This window comes from Centropristis striata, chromosome 4, assembly GCF_030273125.1.
Source record: "Centropristis striata isolate RG_2023a ecotype Rhode Island chromosome 4, C.striata_1.0, whole genome shotgun sequence".
Classification (NCBI taxonomy): domain Eukaryota; kingdom Metazoa; phylum Chordata; class Actinopteri; order Perciformes; family Serranidae; genus Centropristis; species Centropristis striata.
This window is the reverse complement of record NC_081520.1, coordinates 21,220,351-21,247,298: the sequence shown is the minus strand read 5'-3', so window position 1 is coordinate 21,247,298 and position 26,948 is coordinate 21,220,351. Positions and strand designations below refer to the sequence as shown.

Sequence of the window (26,948 nt, the reverse complement as noted above, 5' to 3'; positions counted from 1 at the left end):
TCCTTAAATGCATCAAAAATAATAATATATTTGGAGTATATAAAACAATCTGAGTGGGTCCATTCTGCATCACGAGTACTTTTACTTTTGATACTTTAAGTACATTTTGATGCTGATACTTTTGTACTTTTACTCCAGTAAGTTTTGAATGCAGGACTTTTACTTGTAGTAGAGTAATTTCACAATGTGGTACTAGTACTTCTTACTTAAGTAAGGGATCTGAATACTTCTTCCACCACTGCAGAGGACTAATTAATATCTGGAGAAGAAGGAGTAGGAAACATACACACTTAACATCCTCTAGCCTTTTGTGCTTTGGCAGTTTACATCACAAGGACACAAGAACACACGCACACACGCGCACACACACACACACACACACACACACACACACAGAGGGACACTAAATAATTGATATATCTTATGGGTAAATATTGTGACACTGTTTGGTTCATCTTGGGTTTTTGGTTGTTTTTAATGCGGGTGAACACTAAAAGATAGTTTCTGTTTTACTGTGTTCTTTCTCTCTCTTTCTGTGTTGCTGTCTCTCTGTCGTCAGTCTACATCAGGGTTAGGTTCGTCAAAATAAATGGTTACTAAGGAGATCTAGAAAGTAAGAAAGTCTGGAGATGAAAATTGAGATGAAACCGTTTCTTGACCTTAATGAATTGCAACTGTTTGGTTTAGTTTTAGATTTTAGTGTGATGTTAACAGGTTTATACACACAATGATTTTGCAAAGAAAAAAAGTCTTTGATTGGTAACTTCTGATGCCTTTTTAAAATTTTGTTCTGTCATGTCAAATGAATACAATACTGACAGAGATTTTATTTGTGACGTTAAATTTTCAATTTTCTGCCCACCTTAAATTATGTCATTTCCTCTCAGCTTGCCTGTATGTCAGAAGGTGGGGGTGAATGTCAGGCGACAGATTGGCTGTGACAGGATCTTTGTGGCTAATGTTGTTAGCATGGAGTCCCTGCATGGCACCAGCATGTCATGTCAATATCAATGTAAAGCTGCTCAGCTGCTATGGAAGATGGCTAGATAGACAGGAGGTAAAAGGCTTCGGTGTGTGTGTATTTAGGAGAGTAAGGGTGTGTGTACATTGTGTACATTGTGTGTGTGTGTGTGTGTGTGTGTGTGTGTGTGTGTGTGTGTGTGTGTGTGTGTGTGTGTGTGTGTGTGTGTGTGTGTGTGTGTGTGTGTGTGTGTGTGTGTGTGTGTGTGGCCTAATAAAAGTCTCCCTCCTGACATTTTTACTGCAGGTAAGTGGAGGGTAAATTTATGGTGCTTGTTTAGAGGTCTGAGGAGGCTTGGCTGGTCAGGAGTTGGACACACACACACGCACACTTATTCACACACGTTGAGTTGACTTTTCCAGCTCCAGTCGGATTCATATACATGCAGTCTGACACAGAGCTGCAACCACACTCTTCTACTGGTGGACTCCTCTGTGTCCGACTTGGTCAAGCTGATGAGTCACGAGCCACACACCAGACTGTGCTTACAAAGCCGAGCAACGTGTAAACATTATGGCGACACTTTGAATCAATGTGTTCTCAAACATAGAGCGAGATGTTGGATTGTGTGGCAGTGAAACACAACACCTGACGAAGGACACAGATGTGTGTGCAGACAGAAGCAGAGCGAGGCCCGGCTTGGAGCAGACAAATGGCTTTAGAAAGCCACAAAGAAGAAGATGAGAGGGAAGCAAAGAGGAGGTCATTCCCAGGTGGCTGCTTGGCTTCCAATACAATTCTCCCCAAACTTGACGAGGAAATGAAATGGGTTCTCCCCTCCCCTCTGTACAACACGATTAATTCCCTGTAAGTTGCTTGCTTTTAGACCCAAGAGAGAGACACAATAACAAAGGATTTATTTGCTTAGAATGAAGAGGCTAGTGGAGTAGGGTTGTCTGAGTAATAATGCTTTTCTCTCCACCTCGGCTGGTTGTTTGTCCCTCTGTCTCCGTCCCTCTGACTGCACTCTTGCAGGACAGAGCGTGTGAAACATCTGAGCTTATTGTACAACTGGTTTGATGGAGATCAAGTCGTCTGAGCTTCTCTAGAAGCTGAAGCGTACCCTAACCTGCTGGAATGCAAATTGTATCCCCGTCTATCCCCTTTGGCCCTCTGTGGTGTGATAAGGCCAGCTTAGGGACACATTAGGCGAGGCAGAGCGTTAAGATCAAACAGGATTGTGGAGGATTTCCAGGAAAACAAGGCTGTGGCTTTTGGAATCCTCTTCATTTACCCCCCTGAGAGAGGCTAGGCACGGTACAATATTCATCACCACTGTAAGCGTCAAAACATGCAGCGCAAACGCCTCCGTCCAGCCTGGCACACAGGCCTGAAGGAAGGAAACGGAAAACAAACAGTGGTCTCTTGTGTTAAAGTTAAAGTTCGGCTTGAGTTTATGGATCCTTTATTCTCAGGATTATAATACCACTGCCTGACAAACTCCCTCCACACACACCGACAATGCAGCTTTCACACTCACTTAGCCAGCTGTGTGAAGGTGAGAAATTAGGATCTGGAACTGAAACCTTCCTGGACTCTATTTCATTGTTTCACCCATACCTTAAGTAATACGCTGCCAACTCAGCCCCTATTTTTCATTCATTTCAGGCATTTAAATGAATGACCAATGCTGTTTTTATTTTTATTTTGAGGACGTCACGCTACCAGAGACTCTCCTCCCCCTAAAAGCAACCCCATATGTCATGTGTACAGTACAGCAGTTTATTATGACCCATATTTATGTTTATCGTTAGGTGACACACTTTGGAAGAAGGCCAAGGCAGAAATGAAGTCACAAAGTAAGACCCAAGGCAAAATGTAAGCATACTGAGTATAAAGAACAGCATGGTTCAATTAGCGTGGGCAGGAGGACACAGGACCTGGACCCAGGACACCACTGTTTGTGTCCCGAATGCAAAAAAAAGTTCTTCCCGAAAGTAAACATTGTCATTTTACGTATATAAGTCAACTTTCAAGACATATTACAAGAAACATATTTTTTCCATCTTTCCTTTTGCCTAAACCTTACAACGCCTTATTAGGGCCAAGACTGAAAAAATTATAATAAAAATTTGGACCGGGGGAGGGGGTAATATTTAGAGAAAAAAGTGGCAAATCTACAAGAAAGTAGCACATTTATGAGAAAGAAAGTCTGAAAAATAGGCTAGTGTTTTGTTTTTCAAGGAACTACATCAGCACAGAAGCTGCTTCATGCCATGTACTATGTCTGCAGGGAGTGAATTGGGTTTAGCAATAAGCAAATTTTAGCCCTGAATCACCATATTATCATAAGTATCCGGACTTTGAAGAGACATTGCTATGGATTGGGCCTATTCAGAAGAAAACACTGTACTAATGTGGATGAGGTGAGAGCTTTTCTGCATCAGGAACTACAACGCAATGGACAGATGAAGGATTTCGCTCGGACACTTTTTTCTCATAAATCTATGATTTTCGTAGATTTGCCACTTTTAATCTTATAAATTTGCAACTTTGTTTCTTGAAGATTTGCCACTTAAATCTCATAAATTTGCCACTTTTTGTCTTGAAATATTACCCCCCTCCCATGGGTCCGTATATATATATTTTTTCATACTTGGCCCTAATCCAGCGTGGTTAAAAACCTAAACAAACTATTTCAAAGTGTTAACCATGTGTTTAAAGCTGTAACCATGGGCGGATCACCAGTGGAGGCTTGCAGGTCTTCCCCTCTGTCTCCCCCTGTCACTCTGTATCTCTGCCACTGTCAGTGGGTTGGTACGCATGACAAGTGGTTGTTTGGTTTGGAGGACTTGTTGCACTTCCACTGCGATGTTAAATCCCGCCAACTGTACTTTAACCACATCATCCTTCCACCAAACAGTCCTGCCTGTTACTGGGAATGGGTTTTTTGGGGACAGCATTGTATATAGATCTGTTTTTGTAAATACTGTTTAGTTATTTGTGCTGTGTTGGAATTCCAGTAAACAGTGGACAGCATCAGTTTAGATTTGGACAGGACTACTTCCCAAAGAAAATATAAAGGAGCGTGGGTGTGAGGGGGGACAGAGGCTGCAAGGCTGCACAGATGACTGGGCATGCACACACTCCGTCTTTCTCACACACACGTTTGTTCACAGGCAGTGACACACACAAACCCTGTAATTGAATATCCTGCAGAAAGCAAACATTCTCCTGTAAACATATCATCTGTCACCTCTATAGCTTAATCCATATCCTTTATGCCAAATGGAGAAACACACGTGCACGCACACACCCCGGCAGCTTGTCAAACAAACAAATGAGGCTGGAGTCCCTGTGAAAGTCATCACCATGACCATCCCAGCTTCATCATCACGTTAGCCTGCTCCATTACACAGCAACACGATCTGGCCTGAAATCAATTAGCTGGCCATGCTAGCACCGTGAAGTGTACACTCCCCGATCTTTGTTTTGGTTTGATGGAAAACAACGTCTCGCGCCCAGAAGTTGTGTGGGCGCCACGTCTCTGACCAGATGAAAGATGCTTTGTATCTGTTCTGTGATGACACTGGGTGGAGGAAAATTATTCAAGGATTTATTATTTTCATTACACAACACAGGGTTGTATTGTGTAGTTGAAAATGTAGCACCCTCCATGATGTAGTCTATTAATCATTAAATTAGAATTTAACATAAACAGGAAATAAAACGTATTACTTAAAAGTAGGTCTAAAGAGTGAAGACACTGAATTATACACGGTTACCCATAAAGTTGGAGTAAAATATTTTTTACCTCTTCACATGATTTTGATAATGTGATGTATTCTTGAGTGTATATCTTGTCAAAATTCTATTAATAAATCTATTCCAAACATATCAAAATGAAAATTCAAACCACAATGAACAGAGGATTGTGTCTGAAAACAAAATGATTCAAACTTTATGGGCAGCCATGTGATTTTCAAGGAATACAATTATATATCATTATTATTATTATTATTATTATTATTATCATTATTATTATTATTATTATTATTATTATGGGAAACCAGTAGTTGCGTCCTTAATGGATCGTATGCTGGCCAGTTGGTGTGGTTGCTTTATATTCAGTTTGGTTCAGGGGCAGAATCATTTACCAAAATCAATTTATTTCACTGGAATAATGTTTATCAATGGAATCACTATGGTAGAGTGATTACACTTAGTAATCATGTTGATGTTTGAGTGAACAAAGAGGTCCGGAGAGGACACAAGTGAATGTTGCTATCCCAGTTTCTGGTTTGAGTCGGTATTTATTTGTGATTGGAGGACAGTTATGTCAAGCAAATGTCTTCTGGTCCATTCAAAGAGCAAAACCCACCTTAGTCTCAACTCTCCTCGGTCTCATTTTGACCTGAAAATAATTTAACTAGTCATGTGCATAAAAACACAATGCAGTCACAAGGGTTGTATATATACCCCACTTACAAATACAGTTCATACATACAGGCTGCCAGAGCACGCCTCCTCATTTGTCAGCACACACACCCTTTTAGGGGTCTGCTTAGTGTTAGAAATATGTTATATTCCTTCTAATCAGCACCCCTTTCAGACCAATATTAATGCTCTTTGGAAACCAGCAACAAGGCCAGGGAGGCAACTCTAATTCCCCTTCTCTTTTCACTTCCACACCCTCTTTTACCACGTCATTCATTCGTGCAGCATAACCATCGAAAGACGTCCATAGCTAGGGACAAACCATGGCAGCATGACTGGCTTCCTGCTGATTTGGGAAATCTCTTCTTAACTGTTTGGTGTCAAATGTTAAGAAGAACCAGCACTTGGTTTATGTGCCACTTTCATAACAAGCATGTTGATACAGTAAGTTCCCTGATCACTGTCAGCTGTTTTCTATTAGTATATTGAATCACTTTCCCTGCAACTGTATACACACACAGTCAGCCTGAGTGAGCCGTGGTCTGTACAGCAAAATATATCTGTGATATAAAACTGTGCTTCTTGCTGTCTATTCATTTCTCTATTTCCCTTTTTCACAATGTGGACTTAGAAAAGTGAGCATTTCTTGCCATTTATTCCTGTCTTTGGCCCCATGTTGGACACATAGCAGTCACACAAATAAAATGAAATGAATTATACATGTTTTTGTTGGTCTTGTTGGGCACAATAATTCCGTCCCAGCCCCTGATGTTTTATTATCATTATTATTACCTTTATTTAGCCAGGAAAATCCCATTGAGATTAAGAAGCTCTTTTTTTAAAGGGAGACCTGGCCAAGATCAGCAGCAGCAAATACAAAGCAGTTACAAAATTACACAAACCAAGGGGAAACAAAAAAGCAAAAAATTATTACATTTATAAACAGATTATGAAAAACACATACATGTTATAGAGTCGTCCTCAAGTACTCTCAGTTTAGATTTAAGAGCACTTAATGACATTAACTATGTTAGTTTCCAGTCACTCTGCAACTTATCCCTAAGATGCAGAGTGGACAAAGCCCTTTTACCCAATTCAGCACAGACATATGGAACAGAAAGCAACAAAAGAACTTAAGATAGTAAATGGTTGATGGTTCAAGACCAGCAAAGAGTGGGTGCTGCTCTGGAACCAGTTTTCCTGGCCGAGAGCTGCTTCTTTGGCTGTCCAACCACAAGCAACTGGTTTGAGATAAGGCACCAGCTCTGAACCGGTCCTGCAATTGCCTTTGTTCGAAAAGGGGTATTTGACTACCAATTGACTCTTTAATCAACCAAAAACAGAGATGTGTGTGTATGGTTGACCCCAATTGGATGACAGAACAGCACATGCATGTTGTGTGTCATACAGGTGGCGATGAGTCACCTGCATCCATGTGACTGCAGCCTGATGTAGGTCTTCATTCCAGATCTGTATGAGCAGATGTGGGACATTTCTGTGCCCTTTTAACAGCATAAATAAAATTAATAAGATAAAACTTTATTTATCCCGAAGGTTCCAGATTGCTCCAAAGTTACAAAAACAATCACAATATAGGATAATATAAGAAAAACAATGAACAAAAAAGGGAAAAATAACAATATATAATATAAATATACATATATATGTGACAATATTTTAAAAAATGGAGAAAAGTGTGCAGATGACATGGCAGGAAGTAATATACAGATATATTGCACATGATAATGAACATAATATAGTCCGTGGTGTTTTAAATTGTATTGCACATGATGTTAATATGAGTCAGTCCAATATTAGCTTTCCTCCCTGCAGAAAGGGAAGGAGTTATACAGTTTTATGGCCACAGGTAGAAATCCTCCCTGTATGTGTACAGCTGTCGATAAAAAATAAAAAAAAAGCCTGTTTGAGAGTGAGATCCTGATGAGCGAGAGGACTTGTCTCCTGGTGAAGTGTTTGTGTCTCTGACCCTGTTTGGAGTGCAGTCCTGCACTTTTAAAAACCTGTGGTTGTAATATGGGTTTATGTGGTTTTTGTATTTGTTTGTGCAGGTCCTCTCAGGCTCCATCTCCTCTCAGGTGCCCACATCACTGTGTGTTTGCACACCTCTTGATCGAACAAACCGGCATAATCAGCCCCCGAAAAAAACATATACACGCGGTTCATGTGTGTTTACCTGATCTGTGTGCAAACATGAGCATTTATGTGCTGTGCCATCAGCGCTCAGGTCTATAGCACGCAAGCATATGGCTCAAGTATCACTCTCAGGACATGCATGTATATATTCATACAACAACCTTTGCACGCTCTTTTATTCTTCCCCCATTAGAATAATATTCACTCCTTCTGATGGTGATTTCCTCATTAAATTCCTATGTTTATATTTTCCATTAAATAAGTTGAATACACCCATATGTGATCATGAACATGTTTCCAAACCATAGGCATTAATATTATAATGCTTTCTGCCAGATTGTGGAACCTGGCTGCCGGGATTTGCTCTCATTCAACCACAAGAGCATTAGCGAGGCCCGACACTGATGTGGGGCGATAAGGCCTGGCCCGCAGTCAGCTGTAGTTCATCCAGAAATATTGTGGCAGTATGGTTAAGGTTCATTCAAGTTATTCCATTACAAACTAGGGTAGCCATTTCTTTATGGTTTGACTAAAATCATCACTGTATACTGTATAAGAGATTTCCCTTAATACGAACTAAGGAGCCCAGCCAGAGTTTAGCTGCTGTCTGCAGTATAGATGAGGGTGTAACAATGCAATCTATGAAAAAACTGATGAAACAACTACTCACAAGAGACACAGATTGAAAAAGGAGAATAGTTTAAATTGCCTAAGTGGAGCCTGAGACTGACTTTCAACAACAAGTATGGGTCAAGCTCCAAAAACACTGGATCCTACATTTCCCATAGAACTGGACACCTTTAATAAGAGCCTTTTAATGAGACATGTCCATTCTGGTGAATGCCTGTGACTTTCTAACTCAGCAATCCCGTTTTCTACCACAGGCTTTCTTTTTCACATGTTCAGCCTTCGAGGCCACGGTGAAAGGACTCAGACTGTAGAGAACTACAGAAGACATATACCCTTTGCAGTGAAGCGCTCAGTAATTGACATATAGAACTTGGCAATTTTTTTAAGCATAGTTGTATTTCTTTACAGTATTCATTAGAGTTGTGAGTCACGATACAATATTGTGATTTTAAGCATGTTGCGATATGGTGAGTATTGCGCTACAATATATTTTAACTGTTTAACTGCATTTTTTGTCCACAAAATTAAATTCAATCAAGAATTATTTTGTCAAATGAGAAAAATTTCTCAGTCTATTCATCTCGCTTCAGTCTTTTTATTTCTCCACAATGAGAGTCAAACCCACAGACTGACCAACAAAGTATCCAGTCAAAATGAACTGAACTGATATCAAACATGTATAGAAGACAACAACTGCGGCATTTTATCAAATGTTCAAAAACAACAAGCTTCCCTGCTCTCAATTATTTTGAATGAAACAATAAAAAAAAGTCTTACTTTGCAGCATTATTTCGACAACTTCCAGACACAATATATATAATGCACATATAGATTCCTTAGATCTTCTAGTTTCGTATGATACCAGTATATCCCCAGTATAGTAAGTGAGCCCACTACAGCCTCTGGAAAAAACAAATACGGTGAAAATACAGACGCTTAATTAACGCTAAATATCAATACTTGGCGGCCATCAAACAATATAATATTCCGATACTATGCTGTATCGATTTTTTTGCACATCTCTATTATTTATGTTTTTTTTTTTTATTTATGTATTAATAGCAATAGGTCTCACATTGTCTAATTATTTTTACATAGATAACATCAACATTTTTCAATCACAGTGCCAAAAGTATGACAAGACAGACATATACAAGCCATAGCTAGCAGTTAAAGCTTTAAGCCTAATAGTGACCAAAGCACTGGTGTTGTCTGATTTCACGTGCCTCAAATTAGCTTAGTGGGCAATAAGTCTGTGTGTGTGTGAGTGTATGTGTGTGTAGTAGTCTGCAATTAACTGCATACAGGTTAATGCGTCTTCATATCTGAATGCCATATGTTTTGGTGTGCATGTGCGTGTTCATGCACATGTGTTGGTCTGTGTGTGGTTCTGAGTAAAGTGCCCTGAGGCACACCCCAGTATTGATGGGGAGATGGGGATTACTAACACTTAACTGACACCACTGAGACTGCAAAGGGAGTAAATGATTTAGATCCATTGGCCTTAATGTAATGAAAGAAAGCCCCTGTCTGTCAAGAACACACACACACACGGCTGTATGGGTGCTAATCCTGTGAGCTTATATCTCCATTAACACTAACACTGCACCACAAACCTACACCGCCAGCTAGCTAGCACTCTCAGTGTTTCCCCGAGGATATCAGAGACACGCTCTCTCGCTCTCTGTCTATCTGACATACACACACAGACACACATAACAGCCTGAAGGGATGTCAGTGTGGGTTCAAAGCACAGTCATACAAGTGAAAGTCTATTAAAGTGTGTTTCTGTGAAGTAATCTATATAAAACGTGAATGGTGTCATTGGACTTGAGTATGAATGAATTAATGTACTCTGCATACACCTAATACCCTCTCCGCCCCCAGCTGCATACAAACAGGCGTATGGAAAATATTATTTTCTTGGTGCATTTAATGTGTTCAGATCCAACCATGTCTCCATAAATACCCATTTGGCATGTTATCACGTGATTGAATAGACATTATCAGCAGTTATCAGCCTAATAGATAAGTGTGTTAAGGGGCTCAGAAGGCCAATAACATCTATTCACATGGTAATGGTTGCAGCTCTAAATTAAACGTGTTTACTTACCTGTCGTGCTATTTATCAATTTATATTGTTTGGTGTGAGTTGCTAACACTGATGTATAAGGAGAACTGTTTACAGTGTTGGAGACAAGCTTTGCCTATTCCCTATGAACGTTGCTCAGTGGTGCATGATGCCATGATGACTTCCATGCATAACAAAATAAACAGATCTCCAACTGCTTTTCAGCATCTATTGTGCCCATAGGACTTCTGGTTTCGAGCTCAGCTGACTTCAGTGTGAATAAAACGGTTTGATTTTACAGCTCTTCTAAACTTTCCAAATCTTATCAGACCGAATGGATCAAATTCTGACATTGAAACGAGTCATTTCTGTTGACTTACAGACGTTTCTCTACCAATGTTAACTCTATAGGGAAAGTCTTTCTGGGTACAATGGCATCACGTGACACACCCAGAGATTTTAATTCCACCATTTTACTTCATCAACGCTTTATTTCTGCCCTTTTTCCAATCTAATGGCATGGTATTTGGCATGTGGCGGCAAAAAAAATACAGTCGAAAAACTCAACAGCAAAGTCTCTTTTTTTGGTAATCATGACCTGATTATTCCAAATCATAATACACACCTTGCTTTAAGCAGTTTCATGTAGAAATTATACTTTAAGGAAAATAGTTCCGATATGAAACCGCTCGCAACACGGTCTGAGGTTTTTATGCATCACAAGCGTGCCATATGCCATGTAGTTCTACTTAATTCAAGAGAAGGCAACGTAACAAAAATAAGGTAACAAGCATAGAAAAAAATGAAGCTTCACTTTAAGTTTGACCCAAGACACAACTAGCGATGTCCATCCACCCCGACCTTCTACCAACAAGAACATGTTAAAAAAATTATATCTATTATTGGTCGCTCCCATACAACCCTGAAATGTATGTAAAACATAAATAAAAACAGAATGCATAAAATTCAGAATTCAGTGTATGTACAAAAAACAAAAGTTTATTCGTATGAATGTAAAATATATTGTCTTCGTACAATTTTCAATTGTCAAAAAAGATTATCCCATTCTGTTTTATTTACGTGTTTACCATGTTCCAGCTATTTTGGATTCAGGATTGGAACTTAACCATGTGAATAGATTATAATAGCCTTCTGGACCTAAAAGTAGAGGTTATAAAATCTTTGACTGTTGTCAAATCCAGAATGATCCCAGATTTGAACTGACATGTCTCTGCCCCAGTCTGAACAAAACGCATCACAAAGACAGGATTTGTTGCAGAGCTGTTATATTAGATCACTTTAGGTTTTAGAGGTGTGTCTAACAAACTCAACCACCACCTGATTTACAATCTCTTTGTCAGAAACAGACTGTTCCTGTTTTCCCAGTGCCTGAATTCACAATTACACCAACCTACACACACACACACACACACACATGCACCATTACTTATTATACAGCACCCATAATAAAGGAATTAGTTCAATCAGCCACCTCGCACTTAAGCCTATTTGAATTAGCATTAACCGGACATTAGCATCTGAACTGCACAGGTAACCCAGAAACAGAGGCATGAGGCTACAGAACATTATACCTGTGTGTGTGTGTATGTGTAGAATGGCTTTGGAGTGTCCAACATTTTCTTTAGTGAGTTTATTTCTAAACTAGGTGTACAGAAATTTGTCATTTCACCCAAAAGAAAAATAAATAAATATACTCAACCTTTTGCGAAGCCGAATAACTTTATGGAAAAATGCAAAAGCAAGTGCGTGGCAATATTATATCGATTCATGGCCGCCAAGTATAGATATTTAGCGTTCCAGGCCATCAGTATTTTCACTCTTTTTGTTTTTTTCCAGAGGCCGTAGCGGGTTCACTTTTAGGAATGAACTGGGGATACTGGTATCATATGAAACTAGAAGATCTAAGGAATCTATGGGCACCATGTGTGTGTCAGGAAGTTGTTTAAATAACGCTGCAAAGTTGGGCTTTTTTATGTTTCATTCCAAATACATTCAGAGCAGTGAAGCTTAAAGTGTTTGAAAGTTTGATGAATGCTGCAGTTGTTGTTGTCCATACATGTTTGATATCAGTTCAGTTCAGTTTGACTGAATACTTTGTTGGTCTGTCTGTGGGTTTGACTGTCATTGTGGAGAAATAAAAAGACTTAAGTGAGATGAATAGACTGAGAAATTTCTCTTATTTGACAAAACAATTCTTGATTGAGTTTAATTTTGTGGACACAAAATGCAGTTAAACAGTTAAATTGCGATATATTTTATCACAATACTCACCATATCGCAATATGCTTAAAATCGCAATAATATCGTATCATGACTCATGTATCGGGATAAAATCGTATTTCGGGGCTACTTTCTACTAAAGAAAAGGAATCTCAGTGAATGATCGCCCTGAATGGCCACAGTAAAGCACTGATGCTACGTGTGTTTGAGATGCGATTGTGAGGTGCACATGTGATGTTTGTTCATATCCAACTGTGCCATCGTAAGCCCCTGTTAGGTATACACACACACACACATCCTGCCGCAGTGTGATTAAATCTTTAAGAAAAGTAGCACTGGCTGAAGGGATAAGTAGGGCCAGTATGTGAGGACTAACAGCTGGGTGGAGAGTGGCTTTTAATCCTGCTGAGTTTTAACTTGATGGAGGGAAAAACAGCATCCAGAGCGTCAGTTCTGAATCCTCCTCCTCCTGCTGCTGCCAACAGCACATCCTCACATTTCCAAAGATTTACAGGAAGAAATTAAAAAGAAAAAAACTCAGTAAACACATATTGACATGACCTGGACATCTGCAATGCATCAGCTTGTGCATGGGTACAAAGTAAAAATCTGAATATACTTTGAATATTGAAAATAATAATGAATTAAATTGAAATCTGATTATAGAGGAAGATTCACAGCTCTAGTTTGTATGGTAACAGTTACAGGAAAGTATTTTGTGAGCATTATTTATGCCAATACATCAAACTACAGTCAAAAATGTCCTATATTGGGGCGTCCCGGTGGCTCACACTGGTAGAGCGCTTACCATGTAGGCTGAGTCCTTGCTGCGGCGGAGCCGGCTTCGAATCCGGCCTGAGCTCCCTTTGCCGCATGTCTTCCCCTCTATCACCCCCTTTCTATCTATCACTATCAATAAAGCAAAAAATGCCAAAAAAATAATCTTAAAAATGTCCTATTTTTTTTTTTATAGTTTTTTGCTCTTCTTACATTTTATTCACTGTGGTCTTGTAATCCACTGCAATATATAAAATATTTAAGTCCTGCACCTTTATGGAATCAGCACAACCATGGCTAGAAGTGGGAACAACTCAAACATGTATTTTGGGCAGAATAACAGTTATAATGACATAAATCATAAACAAGAAAATGGCAAATTCAATTTCTCTGATAATTTTTTTATTTGAATAAAATTGAATCTATATTTACAAAACACTTTTCCGAGTATCCATTTTTCCAGCCTTGCCTGTCTTTTCCTCTGTGTAAACCGCCTGTAGTTCTATTTTTCAGTCAATATTTGTCACTGTTTATTCTTGGCAATGTTTTTGAATTTGACAGAAATGTAAAATTTTAAACTTTGTTTTGGTTATTCTGTAACCAAATAACTTTCACAAAGTAACTATAGTGGGTGTTTATACAGTTTCCTGTAAATGGTTTATTTTTGGCTTTTATTGAGAGAAAACATATAGTACAGTGCGTCTGGCGGGATGGATGGTGTGGGGGTAAAAACAGAACTTTGGCATTTTGGGGACAAAGTCTCGTTCTACTCCAGGAAAGACTGATCAACAATGTACATTATTTTTCATATTAAAACAGATTTTAAACCTATGAACATCAACTCCAACTATCAGCCATTGGTAGTTTCAGTCTAAAACTATCAGTATCGGCCTTCAAATACCCATATTGGTCAAAGCCTGGTTTGATAAACCTAAAGCTCTTCCGAACTTTCTGCCAAGCTCTTATCATCCAGAAAAGCCACCGCTGTCAAAACCTTTGATCTGCCTGGCTCACTGGCTATCAGGGAGCAGACTACCGTGTGTGTGTGTGTGTGTGTGTGTGTGTGTGTGTGTGTGTGTGTGTGTGTGTGTACCCTGAGGCCTGGCCAATCTCAGCTCGGATGCAGGCCGGTGACAGGTGCTAATGCCGGGGCGAGAGGCTGCACGGGCCTCCATGCTCCCAACTGTGATAACACTGACCAACCTCCAAAAGCATACAAACACACTCACTCACCCACAGTGGCTTAGCTTCCTGATAACTTGCTGCACTTCAGAAGCAGCCTGTGTGTGTGTTTGTGTGTTGGATTGATTTTTCAAAGGATTCCCCTTTAGTGCCAGCAGGCCCTCCATCAAAGCCAGCCATGAGAGCCTTTTAGATGTGTGTCTCGTCTGTGTGTGTGTATGTGTGTCAAACAGCAGCCCTGTGGTTTGCCTTAGAGGTGATATGATGTTATTATGTCCTGCACGATGCTTGATTTAATGCTGGATAACTGGGATAACCGTGTGTATGTGAGTCTTTGTGAAAGTTGAATTGAATTCTGTAGCTGTAAAGGCCCATCTGGACAACACAGCTTAGTGTGAGCGAGCAAAGTGTGGCTCATTGCTTATAATGGTACAGTGCACTAAAACCTCCAGCTGACCATTTGGGCAGAGGTTTTACATGACTACAAATTTTAAAATTTCATTAAATCAAGTCTTAGTACGCGGGTCAACTTGTAGAACCGTTGGATTTAAGCACATTCCAGCCAGGCATTGTGAGAACGTGATTTTAATCATTTGTTACAACAAATAAATACGTAAATGATTCAATTTATCCTCAATGTCTTACAACGACTGAATACTCTGTCTAGTTGCCTCTGCTGTCAGTTGTCTGTACTTCCAGAATGCACGCAGAGATACAGATGCAGACACGAGGAAGCTGCTCTTTCCAGGAAAAGATGATCCCGTCTGTCCTTGTCTTCACTTTTTCCTTTGAAGTCGTCCTGTCTGCTTTGTCACTGGGGCTTTGCTGATACCCACAAGACCACTAGAGAAACATTCCTGTCTGTCTGTGTGTGTGTGTGTGTGTGTGTGTGTGTGTGTGTGTGTGTGTGTGTGTGTGTGTGTGTGTGTGTGTGTGTGTGTGTGTGTGTGTGTGTATGTGTGTGTGTGTGTGTGTGTGTGTGTGTGTGTGCAGCATGCGTCCCTTCAAGTTTTTGTCCAACACATTAAGTGATTATTTGCTGTTGGCTTCACTGGTCACAGTTCCCCAAAGTTGAACTCAATGCCACAATGCCATTTGTTTTGGCTTGTGTGACCGTGCCCTGTCGATTAGATTTACTGTAAAATACTGTGATCATTGACACTTCGCCACTAAACACGCTTACTTGACAAACGTGTACTTGTGGACATTTTGATTCAAATTCAGTGTTCAGGTTCACTTGGGAACAGAAAGTGACTCGGCTAATTCACAGGGTTTTTTTTTTGTTGTTTTTTTTAAAGGTCCTCCCAAAAAACAAAGTTTTTAACCCTCCTGTTATGTTAATTTCTCAGGAACAATGTTTGTGGCTCAATTTCACCCGGGACATGTTTAATTATCAAAAAGTGTCAGAAACCAAAACATTTAAAAAAACATTGTTTATATTTCATTGATAACTCCATTACCAACCATGTCAATCTATATTTAGTGCAATGGTGTTCTTTAACTCTCACAGATCATGGTTCAATGAGGATAATTCACTTGTTTTATATAAAAAATGCATGCTAAAAGTTTTTTATGTATATTGGAAAGACCTACATACAAAATACAATAATTTCACGTGACATTGATTTTTATTTCTTATTTTACAATTTAAAATTTCTGCAAATATGTGAAATTAATTATTTTATTTATATATGTTGATTACACTTATTAAGCCAGGCATGCCGTTTTTTTTATGTCAGAGATAGATGCTTGAGTAAGAGAAATTATTTGTTTAACATGTCTAGTAGTAATGAGGGCAGCTTATGCCAGCATTTTTATTACATTCAGATGGATAACCATCTGATCCGGGAATGTCAAAACAGCATTCAGCTCCCCACCAGTGATTGGTTCCTCTAATTCAGGGTGTCAAACTGATCCATGAAAGGGCCGATGTGGCTGCAGGAGAAAACCTGACTCAACCCATTCAATCACCGGAATTGTCTTCACTTAGTTGATTTGTTGTATCAGGTGTGCTGTACAGAAACCTGCAGCCTCACTGGCCATTTCATAAGTCCGTTTGACACCTTTCTTTCTACAGTTTGTTCAATAGTGGGGAGAGTCAATCCATCCACAAATACAGTGGTCGGGACCCGCTATTGCTGCAAATAAAAGAAACGCTGCAAACAAAAAGAAACTCCGCAAATGACACCCTCATTGTTGTCTTAGAGGCAGTTTTTCGGTTCTGAAAGTTCATGTTTGCTCACATAAATCACAGTAAACATTGTTTTGCCTTCAATGCCATACCTATGCTGATGTATTAATACAGTTTAAGAAAGTAGTTGTTGCTGACAGCAGTGTATCAGCCTGAAAGTCTTCACTCAGGGTAAAATACAGTCAGCTTCGCTCATTGGATTGATCTACATCAACCCCTTTACAAAGCTGGTTACAAAGTAAATAGAATTCATAACATGCTTTTGTAACAACTTAACTCACAAATAATGACTTTATATGTTGCTAAATGTTTGTTTGAGACATAGCATTAAATACTTCCAGACTATAACCGGTTATACTGAGTGCTTAGGGCCACAAATAGCTGTTTGTGTATGCAAGACTGAAGGTGCTAACCCTGTTCGCCACTTCTTGTGTAGTTTTGTAACAGTTTATTTGCAGCCTTTCTTTTATTTGCAGCGGTGTTTCTTTTTGTTTGCAGCATTTCTTTTATTTGCAGCAGTGGTGGGTCCTGGCCACCGTACAAACAAACTATCTGAGTCTGACACAAGACACACTCCTAAAATACCTTATTGATTTCCAAAGGATGTGTTGTTGCTGCTGAACTTCTTTGAATTTGATGGCAAGATAAACCCTGATGTAACTGGTGAACCAGTAGTTTGCTGCCCTTATCCCCTTGCAGATTAAATACTGATCTTGCCTGATGCAAAAGCTAAGCAGAGTGACAAGCTTTGCCTGCAGGGCCAACTACCCTTTGTATACTGTACACCAGGGCATTGGGAAACAGTGTATCAAGTGTGAGCGCGTGTGTGTCTCTTCTTATGACTCTTCAGTGAACTCATGGTGATTAATCAGCACCATTTAGGCTGTGATGTCTGGAGGGTGGCAAGTATGAAGATCGTCATTGAGTTTTTCGTCAAAATGATAGATTAGATTACGCACATGCTTGTTTGACTCAGTTATTTCGTGATATATTTATCTGGGTGTTAACAAGAAAAGAGATACTGCTACGCAGAATTTAACTGAAGGTGATTATGATGATTATGGCACTGCTGCTGCTGCTGAAGCAGAAATTGAAACCATGAGGTCACGTGTTTGTATCAATATTTTTTTTAGTGTGCTGAGTCACAGGAGCATTTTTTACATCATCCCTTTCAGCCTTTATCATCTCTTACAGCTGGCAGGCACAGTGACCAATTCAAATGAACACACTAATAGAATAAACCAGTTGTTTTAGTGTCTGAATGCTTGCTTGACTGCCTGGCTTGTCACACACACACACACACACACACAGAATGAGAGAGAGGGAGAGAGAGGGAGAGACAGGTTGCAGACTCTCTGGCTCCAAAGCACAAGATCTCTCTGATTGCAGAAATTACAGCAGACAGAAAGGAGAAAAGATTAAGGTGAAGTGTAGCTGTGTATAGATTTGGGTTGACAGGCATGAAGATTGTGTTGTGGTACGAGCTGTTTGTTATGTGTGTTTTTGTGGTGACTAACACAACTTAACAACCCCATTTACTGTTAACACACACTTCTTAGCAAGGCTACAGACAGACAGTGTAATCCACTTATCAAGCAGAAATAAAGTGAAAAATTGTAAAACTTGCAATATGATGAAATAAGTTTAACTGAAAAAACTTTAGGCATATCTTGCAAACTGACCTCATCTTGCTCGTCTGTTTACATTTATATTGGTCAGTTTTAGTATTGTATTTCAGTCTGAAAATGTCTTACACTGCATATACTGTTAATAATATTAACATGTATATCACTGGTGCAGTATGCTGCATTTTACTGCTATATACTATTTTTAAGTACTGTATGTACATGTGGCTAGTTTGATCTGCAGTAATGCATCATATTCTATAAGATCTTCACATGTTTGTAGCTTCGCTGTATCTGTAAAAGGTCATCTTCTTATGATCTCAGCCCTTTATTCAACTTTTTAACTCAAAGTTTCTCTGAGCTGGCAATCACACAATGACAAATGGAACAGGATCATTTATTTGATTCAGTTCAAATGTCTGGACTGGCTCTGATCAATCTGACTTTCCGGATGTAGACTGTGGGTATAAGCCTGCCATTGGTCATTTTCCTCCCCTTCTGCTGTCTCCACTATCTATTTTGCATGGGCAAGGTTCTGCATCCTGGGCGGGTGCAGCCGGACCATTTTCTAGAGCTGTGTGGAGATAGATCATCCTATAATTGGACAATTGTTGTTATTGCCACATCCCTAAATCTATTTGGTCATCAGAAGAGTCTTAACCCTGTTTTTCTTTATTTTTTGCATGCAGGTGGATTTGACGGCCGTGGTGTGACCCTGCTGGAAGTGTGCGGTAGCTGGCCAGAGAGCTTCGGCGTGCCGCGGCACAACGTTGGCTCGGCAGACGCCAGCGACGAAGGCCTCCGGGAGAGGCTGGCCGACGCCATGTCTGAGTCCCCCTCCAGAGATATAGTCGGATCTGCTACAGGTCAGGGACAATACAGACTCATACATGCATATATACAAACACTTCACATTATTATATGTCCACTGCCATAAAACTTTTACATTTTCCTACTCAAAGGCATTGGTGGAAACAAAAAGATTGCTTGTGCTAATGTTCTACTGACGTTACACACCCAATGAAAACACATAACTTTTTTATAACTTTTGCCTCAAGAAAGTTTTGGTTGGGTGGTTGTTGTTTTGCAACATTGGGTATGCTGCTCAGCATATAGCTGGGTGGAGTTTCTATCAGTTTGATGTAAATTTGGCTACCATTATCTGCAGGGGTGCACGCTGCTGATCGGCCTTTAAATCAGCGATTAGGAGTGTCTGCACACACTTCTCTTGATACATTTTCATTGGTGAACTGCGTTACTGTTTTTGTTTCAATCCCTTATAAATCACATGATAAATGTGTCCTGTTCAGCTAAGTGTCCTGTTAGGTAGCCTGACTTCCTCACTGGCATTACCCAGCAAACAGTGCTGCCAGGTCAAGGTCCAGTGATGGATTAGCTCACCAGCAGTGGGATGTTCTGTTTGCCTGAGATGGAGTTGTGTGTGTACGTGTGCGGGTGTGTGTGTATGTTCATGCTAGAATTTGGCATATCTGCACATGCCTTGGTTTACGTCGAGGCTTCCTGCCAGCATGTGAGTGTGTATGTGTGCAGCAGACATGCCGCTGACCCTGACAGTCCAAATGGTTAACTCGTTTAGGAAGTGGCAGTGCTCTCTCTTTCTCTTTCCGCCCTCCTTAAGTGAACAAGAGTTCCTTTGATTTAAATGTGTGTGTGTGGGGGAAGTGTAACTCCATAGAGGCAGCCACAGGGGTGGGGTGTTGGGGTGGGGGGTGGGGGTGGGGGGGGTCACAAGGCCCTAATGGATTTAGCATCGACTATCACCCCCCCAACCATCCCCAGCCATATCCAGTCCAGTCCACCCCCCTCTCTCTCTTAACCTCATTTGTAGCTTCTCTCTCCCTCTATTTCTCTCTCACTTCTCATCACTCTTTTTTACTACACCCTCCCAGCACTCTCCCACACACACACACACACACACCTACACCCCACCACCCTCTCTGTTTCATTAGATTACATCTAAGAGACTCCCGGACACTAGTAGTCAGTTGCCTCTTGTTCTTGTCCATCCCCACCCCCCCTCGCATCGCATCTTGACCCCCACAAAATTCATTACTGATCACATTACATCCAAAAATGGCCGTCATACACACACACACACACACACGCATGCATGCACTCTCCTGCGCCTCGAGCTTTGCTGAAGACATCATCCACAGGGAATGTGATGGACTTGTTGGTTCCTCCATCCATTCATACAGGCTCTGTAGGCTAATCTAATAGCAGAGCACTTCTGCCCTGTAACATAGGAAATGTCCCCATGTCTGCTGCCAGGAGAAGAGGTGTCATCGATGGTCACAACGTGGAAAAAAAAACCCCGGTTGGGTCTATGTTGCCCCTTTCAGTTCCAGTCTGACTGATGGACACAGTTTGATGATGACCTGTTTATTAAAGAACAGGTGAGCATGGATGAATACTGGCTCAGAGGATTGGTTTAACCCTGTTTTTAAAAAGCTTACCTGTAGTGGTATCCAGCCCAAGGTTATAATCGTTTTGGATTTTTCATTAGTTTTAGTTTTCATTTTGTTGTGATTTTTTGTTTTTATATCCAGTTAGTTTTAATTAATTTTTAGAATGAGTTTGCCAGTTTTGTTAATTTTTTATTTATTTTAATACTTAGTTTTAGTTGAGTTTTTATTAGTTTTAGTTTTTTTGTATTGGGGTATTTGTTGGGTTTGAGATTCAAAAAGGTCACAATATATGTTGCCTTTATTGCTCCGGGTGTTTTGAATGTTGGTTGGAGTGAAGTGCTAAACTTTCTGAAGGCGATCGACTCACATAGTGGTGTAACATCCCAGTCTCAATAAACACATTCACCAATGTGTTCCTGCAGGTTCACTAACCAGCAGCTCAATAAAGAGATTTCGTATCAACCCAAAAGATTTATGTATGAAAAAAGTTGACAAAGATGAAAACGAAGGACATTTTTTACTATAATTTTAGTTTGTTTTGTAACCACACAATACAGTGTCAGTTAGTTATTGTTTTTATTTTTATTTCAATTCACAAAAATGTACTTCTAGTTTTCTTTATTTTGTTAGTTTTCGTTAACTATAATAACCTTGATCCTGCCATGCAGATGCTGTGGTTTCAATTTTCTTTGCCCAGATTTCAACACGTCTGTCAGTGATAGCTTTTACAACCCCAACTCCAAATTCAGTCTTGTTTTTTTCAATTTAAAATAGATCTCAAATCCTATCCTACCACTATCTGCACGGCTAGATTGACATTTATTACTTCAACATGGCTATATCCCATATAAATATACATGCACATTATCCCAGGTTTCAGTGTCCGAAATCTTTCAATTGAAGAAATCCAGGGAATTTGAAGCATCATAGCAGCAGAAGTAACAAGAAATGCATAAACAAGTTATATGGAATACATGAACATCCACATGAGAAACCAAATGAAAGGAACACACAGTAAAAAAGTAAATGGAAAGTTAAGAACACTTTAGCTAAACATAAACAATCACAAATATATTAGATAACTCATAAAACATAAGAACATAATATATTTTATGTATTTATTCCGGGTACACTTGTTTGCTGCTTCTCCACCTGATCTCTTTCAGTTTTCCTGTGCTATTTTTTCCAGCCAAAGTTGCTCCTTTTATAGAACATATTGTTTTAATTGCTATGCTTTGTGCTCTAATTTTTCTGGACCTCAGATCCTAAGATTCACCCAATTTTCTACCGGTGGGGTAGCTTGGTATCTTGTCAGCCTTGTCACACCTGGGAAGGACTTTCTGGATCCATCTTCATATCACCTTGACAGAAAACTTTCACCACTGTTCCACAAACTTGAGTTCCACCGAGAGGTATTCTGGCGTTTGACTCTGTAGCACCTTGAGATTGTTGAAAGTGCAATACAAATAAAATCTATTATTATTATGATTATTATTATAATGTATATCAACATCAAATGTAGGCCACATCAAGGCAGAAGCTGTAGATTTGTAGTGCAACTGAGTCTGAGAATCACACAGACATAATGTCATTTACAGGGTGGACAGGGAATATGTCTGTTGCCTGTCTGCAACCAAAATACACAGGCAGTTAACTGTCAACTTCAAGATGGAATCTGGCCGCACCATTGCAAGACCTCCTCTTCTAAAACATTACGACCCAAAACACGGCATGTCATTCTTTTTTTTTTCTTCCTTCGGGTATTCGTACACAGGACATACAAATAATGTTAAAAACGTCTTGTTGGCCCTGACTCTGAGGATCTGATTTCCTGTGGCTCTCTATTGGAACAAGGCAACAGTCCACATGTCATCGCATTCAAATAGGATCCACACATGATCCACTCCTCCCCGGGTGAAAGAGAGCGATGGAATTTTTTGCCGGAGTTGTGACATTCAATTAATTATTCACAGTTGCAGTACGTGCACTTTAAGTGTTTCCGTTGTGAATTGAGCTGTATATGGTGTGTTTAAAGACTCTGTGACTGTGTGTGTGTGTGTGTGTGTGTGTGTGTGTGTGTGTGTGTGTGTGTGTGTTTTGGCGAGTTGGGCAAAGGCAGATATTATCTTGCTCAGCGTTTCGATTTGCTTGGAGCTGTGGCCCCAGCACTTAAACACACACAGCACAGTGGAGCTTCTAACATAGACCTTGAACCTCATTGAACACACACACACACACACACACACACACACAAAATTTGGACACATATAAGTATATATCCAACCATATGTAGATATTACATAGTTGATAGAAACACATATCCATCTGCACATTCATGCACACAATAATTGCAAACACTTGTACACACACACACACACACACACACACAATATATACCTTGCATGTGTATCCCTCTGACACATGAATGTGAAGGGTATAGCTAATAAAATGCAGGCCCACACATACACTGACACACTTGCATATACACAGATAAGCATGCACACACACACAACATGTACATTTGCACATACTGTTTAAATATAAACACATGCAGTGGGTTTCATACTGTGCACATAGCTGTAGTGTACGTGTATGTGTGAACACTTCACTGACACACAAAAACATATAGGAAATCGCTGGAATTAATAAAATCAACACATGAATCTACACTCTTGTATACACACATATGAACACGCACAGAGTGAAATGCTCTCAACCATTTGGTGCTGATAAGGCTCCCCTAAATATTTGTCTTGAGTCAAGTGTTGAGAGAGCCAGCTGAGTTCTGTGCTGTTCAGACAGTCTTACTATTATTACTGTTGTTATTATTATTATTACTCCCAGTTCCTTTGACCAAGGATCCAACAAACAGAGCTCGTTATGACCCGGTGGGTGTGGGTGGTCTCCAGCACCCTTAACTCATCAATCCACCAAACTAAACCCAACACATGCACTGCCGAGTAGAGCAACATGCAACAAACGGAATACTGTTGGCACCACGAGTACAAGATATTTCCCCTAAACCAGTATCCAGTGTTCCCTCTGTGAGTGGAGATGATACTGTGAGTCACAGATTGTCCCTTCCTATCAGAAATGTATTCCTGTGTTTCAGATGAGACATGTTAATACCATGGATCTAAATTTTTAAGAAAATTCAATTGGTACCTGAAATTTACTTTACAGTAAAAGTCAAGCAAGCAAGACCCAAAGTAAACGAATCCCACAAATCTCTAACCAAAAGCAGCCTTTTGACAATCAAACAATAAATAGATGGAATAAGGAAAAGAATAAAAGCAAATTCAATTTCAAGAACCATTAAGTTCTGTTTTGTTAAAGCTGATAGGATGCATGTTGTTCTTCTCACCCTGTTCTGGATCAATAGAGTTTAAAGGCAGTGAAAATAAACCCTCCAGAAACGTCTGGGTTTTATTCTGTCCAGATAGAAACACTTCACCTAGACCAAAGTTTAAAGTTTGACTTATCAGCCAGCATGTTTAAAGCACTGACCAACTGTGATAGAATACACAGGATGGAGCCATTTTGACCTAAACTCTAAAACTCTAAAATTCATTGTACAGATATACTCAGAGACAGGACTTATTAAGACAGGTATTAACTACACAAAAAAGCATTAAAAAGCCTTGTTTTTCTTTTGGCCAAATGAAATAATGATTAAGACCTGTTTGTTAATGTTCCATGGCCCGTTTCTGAGAATCACAATTCAACTGTGAATAACCTGGCTATATTGATTTGCCAAAGCATGTAGCATATATTGCATCAAATTTCTTAAAAAGACTTGATGATTCTGATGAAAGTTGGCTCTGACATGTGTTGATTCTGTCTATTCAACCAAACGGATACAACTGTCACATAACACTTTATTTGCATATGGCTTTTATTTTTACTAAAAATGAGCTTGTATCCAGTGGTTGAAACTAGCTAAGTACATTTACTCAAGTACTTTACTTAAGTACAATTTTGAAGTACTTGTATTTCCATTTTATATAACTTTATACTTCTACTTCACAACATTTTAGAGACAAATCTTGTACTTTATGCTCTTTAGCTGTAGTTACTTTACTGGTCGAGATGTAACTTAAAATATATGATCAATTTAAGGTGATTTTACTTTTTTTTCATTATTATTAAATCTTACAACAGTATATTTAGTCAAAATTAGCCATATCTTTACAAAATTAAAACACTGCTTACATAAAAGCATCAATACAAATAATTTAATAATATATTTATAATATGTAAAACAATCTGAGTAGGTCCATTCTGCATAACGAGTACTTTTACTTTTGATACTTTTTTTTGGGCATCTTTTTGCTTTTTTTTTTTTTATTGATAGTGATAGATAGAAAGGGGGTGATAGAGGGGAAGACATGCGGCAAAGGGAGCTCAGGCCGGGATGCCCCTACTTTTGATACTTTAAGTAGATTTTGATGCTGATACTTTTGTATTTTTGCTTCAATAAGTTTGAATGCAGGACTTATTATTATAGTATTAGTACTTTTACTTAAGTAAGGGATCTGAATATTTTTTCCACCACTGCTCGCATCAATGAAATGTTGGCCTCATGTTGATAGAAGTCATAGGCACAAAGTGGAAATGCTAGGATCAGGCCAGCTGACAGTCTTGCCTGGGCCCAGGACGAGATTATCTTAGATGGGCCCCCAGCGCCCAGATCTCTCCTTTTCTCTTGTTGTTCCTCTCCTCTCCTCTCCTCTTTCTTTATAAACCATGACTAAATGTGCAGCTATTTACCCTGCAGATTATGAGTGTATATTTTGAAATAAGGGGCTAATTCCCATCTTTCAAGTATAATATCCCTAATTTACAAAAAGCTTTTTTGCAGATAGCCTATTTGTGCAATGAGCTTTATGTATCTATTTTATTCTTTAAAATAAATTAAATATTAATTAAAACATTGCAAGCAAAAACATTCTCTCCTGTTCCTCTCCTCTCCTTTCCTCTCCTCACATCTCTCTTTGACAAGAGACAATAATGGTTAAGATTAACAAACTACACATGCGCTGTTGCTAAATACACTCTTCATATGTATTGGAATTCTGACACTAGCAGGAAAATAACTGACAAAATAAATAAATAAACTATAAATGACTCTCTCTCTCTCTCTCTCCCTCCTCTCCTCCCGCATCACTCTCTCTGTCACCTGACAGCTGCTGGATCTCTCCCCTCTCTGTCTCATCCTCTCTGACGGAGCTACCAAACTTTGTTTCTGTCAAAGATAACGTGTTGTGTCAGGCTTTCATACAAGCTAATGGACGTTAACATTAGAGCGAGCTTGTTAGGTTACGTTACAAGGCTGTAAACATTGGCTGTGCTGTTTCTTACCTTGCTCTACGTTCACTTTACTAGTCCCAGCTTCACCGTCACCACCTTTTTAAAAAATATTTGTTCATAAAATAAGGCCTCCATTTTCTTCTTCTCGTCTTCTCTTTTCTTTCCGTTTCTGAGCACCGGACTTGTGTTTACCGGACATTTTGAGCGAACTTCAAATCAAACGGCAACATCAAAGTTTGATCAGTGGCCAAACCATTTTTGTGTTGGGGGTGGGGGGGGGGGGGGTTCTTGACCACTAGTTCAAGGACAATTAGGAAGAAAATAAATAAAAAGCTTTTAACTCAAATAAATATTACATTTTTTTTCCACAAATAGGCCTATTTCATTTTATTTTTTTAATCATTCCATAATTTAATGAGGGCCCAGTTCTGGGCCCCCCCCCCCCCTACCCTGGGCCCGGGACAGCAGACCCGTTTGTCCCCCCCTATCGGCGGGCGTGGCTAGGATTATAAATCAGAGACATAAAATGACACCACTATGAGCATTCAGCAGCACAGATGGAGACAAAATAAAAATACCCAACCACCTTAAAAAAAAATAGTATATTGTAAAATGACAGGAGTCAACCTACATAGAAAGTGCCATTGTTGTACTCAGCTGAGATGCACTGGGTCGTGTTGAGCCGTGGTCCACTCTCCATATGGCTTCAATGGAATTTATGTTGGACAGGCACCAATAAGCCAAATCTAGTTAGCAACATTATATCATTGGAGCCAAATCTAATTTCAGCCACAGTGTGTTTTAGTCGTCAGTGGCTCTCTCAGTCTGTCTCTCCCCTCCTCTTCTTCATGTTCTGTTCTGTCTCACTCTGTCCATCCGTCCATCTCTCTGTGTGAGTGTCACCTGCCCTCCGAGCTGGCGACGCTGGGTCTCGGCCTTA

General features: G+C 39.6%; 1 protein-coding gene across 2 annotated transcripts in view; it reads left to right on the top strand.

Moving 5' to 3' along the window:
- Positions 1-26,948, top strand: part of bcas3 (BCAS3 microtubule associated cell migration factor) — a 412,830-nt gene that overhangs the window by 350,925 nt on the left and 34,957 nt on the right. For both annotated transcript variants that reach the window (XM_059330532.1, XM_059330531.1), the window contains one exon: positions 18,959-19,135. In XM_059330532.1, the coding sequence (XP_059186515.1) occupies positions 18,959-19,135 (177 nt within the window). The remainder of the gene's footprint in view (positions 1-18,958; positions 19,136-26,948) is intronic.